Source organism: Lacerta agilis, chromosome 14, assembly GCF_009819535.1.
Source record: "Lacerta agilis isolate rLacAgi1 chromosome 14, rLacAgi1.pri, whole genome shotgun sequence".
Taxonomy (NCBI): Eukaryota; Metazoa; Chordata; class Lepidosauria; order Squamata; family Lacertidae; genus Lacerta; species Lacerta agilis.
In genome coordinates, this window is record NC_046325.1 from 23214778 (window position 1) to 23219760 (window position 4983).

At 42.1% G+C, this 4983-nt stretch overlaps 1 protein-coding gene across 1 annotated transcript; it reads right to left on the reverse strand.

Moving 5' to 3' along the window:
- Window positions 1-1587: 1587 nt before the first annotated feature.
- Window positions 1588-2550, reverse strand: LOC117057792 (olfactory receptor 6F1-like). The gene has a single exon (XM_033168633.1). The coding sequence runs from the start codon at window positions 2548-2550 to the stop codon at window positions 1588-1590; it is 963 nt and encodes a 320-aa protein (XP_033024524.1).
- Window positions 2551-4983: the final 2433 nt, after the last annotated feature.

The following is a 4983-nucleotide window of genomic DNA, read 5'->3' on the forward strand; positions in this document are numbered from 1 at the left end:
ATGATAGTCATTTTTTGGATGGGGGCTCAGGGTCCTCTTCCACAATCACAATCAGTGACTTCTCTCCTGTCATTCCTCTGCAGACCCCGCGGATGTCAAGGCTTGGCTCCTGGCATTTACGGAGGCCTCGAAGACCTCCCACGGCTGGAGCCCAGTTGCGGAGCCTCTGCTCCCGGCATTTGCGGAGGCCTCAGAGAGCTCCCGCTGCTGGAGCCCAGTCGCCGAACCTCCGTACACCCTGCGAATGTAAGGGCTTGGCTCTGGGCAGCGGTGAGGCCCTCCAAGAGCTCGGAAAAATCACTTCTGGATTAAAATCATTCGTAACCCGAAAAAACGTAACCTGAAGCATTCGTAACCTGAGGTACCACTGTACTAAAAAATGCCCTTCACCATCAATGTTTGTTTCACCCCCCTTGACTTCCGCTCTGCATAACATATTTATAGATGGGGCAGAAGATGAGGAGCCAAGCTACTCTTAAAGGGGCCATGGACAAAATTGCAGCTACGCTAAAACTGCAAGCCCCTTTAAGAGCAGCTTAAATTGGGACTTCTTGTGGCAGTGATAGCTTAATTGTTTCTGTGGCGGTCTCAGCAATTTTGGGGCATTTGGAGGGTATGTGCTATTAGTGGTAAAAATAACCAATGGAGAGATAAGGAAATAGTAGCAGTAACAGTAGTTCAGTAAAAATCGTAAATAATGCATATTAATCCATTCAAATGTTTATTCATACTCTGCTGACCTTCATGTTAAACACAATTAAGGGGAAGCAATGATAAGTTTGCTGCTTTGTTTTAGTTTCTTTCATTTTCTCTTCATTGATCCACAGAGGGACATGGTATGAGTTTGAGATGTTTGCCTTCTTCTGAAAAGCCAATTTACCATTCCAGTGGCAATGACAGTTGTGGACTGGTGCAACCATGGGGGAGTCAGGAGGGAAACTTCCTGTTCCCACACGACCAATGGGCAATGTAATCTCATCCATCATTTGCAGGGGTTGTCAAGACTTGCCCATGAATTGACCAATCATGGGCGAGCTAAGGGGCTGGACTTTTGAGGTGGACCTGGGTGAAATCTGACCCTGCCTTAGATCAGCCTCCATTTTATTTGAACCAAGTGTGCTTGTACTCAGAAGTGTGGTAGGCTTTATTACAATCTTGGGCTCATTGCACCTGGGCCCATAATGCACATTCTTCGGGCTCTCCTACACCTGTTGAAATCAGAGAATGTAACATTATTTAGGGGGAAAGAACAACCCTGTATTGAGAACAATTTCTGAAACTATGAGACTATGTTAGATATAAAATTATTTTCCTCGGATATTTGGAATTGGGTCAAAGTGATGCTTTAGTCCCTTTGGAATGAAATTCACTCAATGATGTGAATTTGAGAGATTTAAGCTTCTGTTTAACACTTCCATCTTTAGTAAATGGATGAGGATGATAAAGAATGGTGGTGACAGAGAGCAGTGAGAATAGAGAAGGACACTGTAGCAATTCATAAGCCATACCTACATCAAATGCACAGATGATTCTATGCACTGCCAGGAAATATCACATGCACCATGCAAATGACACATATACAGAACATCAGCCTCTGTCTCTTCTGCTAATTTGTAACATAGTTGTGAACCTGAATGTGGCCCTGAAAGCTTCTTGCACCTCAGTATTTCTGAGTGTGTAAATGAAAGGATTTAACAAAGGGGTTACAATAGTATTCAGGAGAGTGACCGTTTTGGTCAATTCTAGTGACTGATGCTTGGCAGGTGTGATATGTAGGAAAATGGTGGAACCATACCATATTATCACCACTGTGAGATGGGAGGAACAAGTGGAAAAAGCTCGTTGGCGGCCTTCAGCAGATGCAATCTTTAATATTGTGGTAATGATATAAACGTAGGATATTAAAGTTATCGCACATGAGCCCATGATGACAAAACCGGCAAGTATGAACCATGCCATTTCTAATGTGTACGTGTCAGTACAGGAAAGGACTATCCAAGGCACAATGTCACAAAAGAAGTGGTTGATAACATTGGAGCCACAGAAAGACAACTGGGTAATAAGGAAGGCTGGTACCGAAATCGCCGCAAAGCCACACATCCAAGAACCCAATGCCATTTGGACAGACAACATTTTGGACATGATGGTGTGGTAGTGCAATGGGTGGCATATGGCTAAATAGCGGTCATAAGCCATGACAGCAAGCAGGAAGTATTCTGTACATCCCAAGGAGAAAACAATGTACATCTGTGTGATGCACCCTGTGAAGGTGATGTTTTGGTGGCTCTTGGACACAAGAATTGCTAAAGTCTTGGGAATACAGGCTGATGTGTACCATATCTCCAGGAAGGAAAGATTGCAGAGGAAGAAGTACATGGGCGTATGGAGTTGGCGTCTGGCTCGCACTAAAGCTATGATGGCCACATTTCCAGTGATTGTCAGGATGTACATAAAGAAAAAGAGGATGAAAAGGAAGATTCGCAGTTCATGAGATCCAGAGAAACCCAGAAGGATGAATTCCTTCACAGTGGAGTCATTTCCTTCTCTCATCAGAATCAGGTGGGTTTTTTTTTTCCTGCCAAAACAACATTCATGAAAACTTAGTGATTGCAAATTGTGGCTTTTATACTCTCGCTTATTTGAAGAAATATTAAGAATGCTCTCCATAGAATAGCTATTAACAAATAAAAATATAAGCCAAAAGTTTATTGTACGAGGATGTTAATAATATAACGCTTTAGTTCAAAATGCTTTCTTTCTCAAATGAAATGTCACTATTTCTCATATAATACCAATATGTCTTACTGTAATGATTTCTATTCATAAATCAGTTTATATTCTTCTGTCCATTTTTACAGCTACATTTTCTTTACACTTTTGTTACAGGTCTTCAGCCTAGAATTGACAGGTGTCTAGAATACATGCTGCATCTTCTGCCAGAAGGGCAGAGAGATGCTTTGATTTCTGTTTGCAAAATTGCTCTCTTTTACTCTGAATCTTTGACATATCAATATCATTAGCAAAAATGAATAAATTAGAAAGACCAAACAACACAAAAAATAAATTATCACAGGAACATGATTTACACTAATGAAAATAATATATATTCCCCTGAAATTTGCTATTCCAGCAACTGATTAATAAAATTTATCAGAGATTTTTCCTTGTTTCATATTCTTACGATGGTGTATTATAGTCATCAGGGCTATATCCAACCTTTAAACCTATTAGGCAAAGGAGATGCTCTAGAAAAGTGTCCCTTTGTAATGTTTTTCATAAAGATTTTCCTGGTGTCAGGGTGCTGAAAGTGATGCCTTTAATAAAAAATTTAGAAATGGATTTAAGCCTGTGTTATTTTGCTGTCTAACATGGGGCAAGAGAATGCCATTATTTCCCCAGTCCAGAGCACTACGCACCCAAAAGGGAAGGTGGCAGTGCTGGGTCTTGTGGAAAAGTGGGGGAGGGAGGTGATTTCTCTCTGTTGTGATCTTGTGTGGTCCCATGGAATATGGATCACATATTATAGCAAAAGTATATACAGCTCCATACATTTAAGAGTTGTCCCAATTGTTCATAGCCTGTACATGTGAGTGGGTACTTACCCGGTACTTCAGTGTTTGGTTTTCTTTCTAGGCAATAATGCACAAGGAGACCTGGCAATAGGGGGCACACCAAGATCAATTGCATTCCCTGGCTGGCGTGTAGGAGTCAGGCAGACAACATTGGGTGACACACATACCCTCCGTTCCTTTCCTGCCTGTCCAGCCTTTATGCTAACCGGCCAAAGATTTGGTCTAGCTATTGCCAGTAAAATCTGTCAATATATGTTTGTGATTCTTACCCCACAAAACCTGGTCAAATATAACATTCTAAATCTAAATCTGAAATATTCAAATCTGAATTAAGGGGGAATTTGCTGGGATTTTTCTTTCTTGGTGTATGTGTGCTCTATATTTGCTTCAGACAGATACATGGCACAACCAGTCAGTTTGAATGGATCCACCACATTCTAGGTTTGGAATCATTACATGCAAATCCATGCAAATATTTCCCTCCATGTGCTGAATTATGATATCCTACATATTGGCAAAATAGCACATAAACAAATATATTGACGCACAGACAACATACAGTAACAAACGCTCCCAGCCTACTGCAGCATGCAGAGTCGGCCAGGATAAGTAGCTGACGGGCAGACCTGAGTGAAGCATGCAAACCTCAGATCCGCTTGCCAGGCCACACCCTCCAGACCGCTGCATAGCTGTCAACTTTCCCCCCTTTTTTAAGGGAAATTCCCTTATTCCAAATAGGATTCCTCACAAGAAAAGGGAAAATTTGACAGCTATGGACCGCTGCAGATCGGCCTATTTGGCATGAACCCTTGAGCTTTTGTGGTTGCCAGGGGTGGTACAACAAAAGCCCAAACATGGTGCAGGGCAGCGGGGCAGCCAGGAAGGGGCATCACATCGGGCCACAACCGCCACTCACAGAAAAGGATGGTAAATGGCCATTGTTTCCTTATTTGGGTGGCACTATAAATGGGCCACAGAAAAACTACACAAAACACCCAGACAATCAGACACACAATCATATCAAGACAGGCCTGTTCAGCTGGACAGGGCGGCGGCAGCCAAGTACACTTGCCCCAGTTCTTGGAGAGCTAAGCTGGCTGGGGGGGGGGAGTTACCAGGGACTCACTCCATTTGGGTTTGAGTTTATATTTTTATTCTAACAAGACTCCCAGCTCGGGCCTCAGACATGCTCTGCATAGGTCTGCATCAAGATGTGAACATCCACATCAATAATATGAACAATAATAAGAAAGAACTGAAAGCTCAATTAAAGTGCATGTATATTGTGCACCTAACTCTGTAAAAACCTTGAACTATTTTTGAAATGAAGCAATTTAGAATTCCCATTGCACCCACTACACTTCAGAAACAAGAGTAGTTAATTGGAAAGTCCATGAAGAAATTTGAAACA

What these genes read in the sequence shown, in the direction of transcription:
- LOC117057792 (XM_033168633.1), bottom strand. Translation starts at nt 2,550, where the DNA reads ATGAGAGAAGGAAATGACTCCACTGTGAAGGAATTCATCCTTCTGGGT.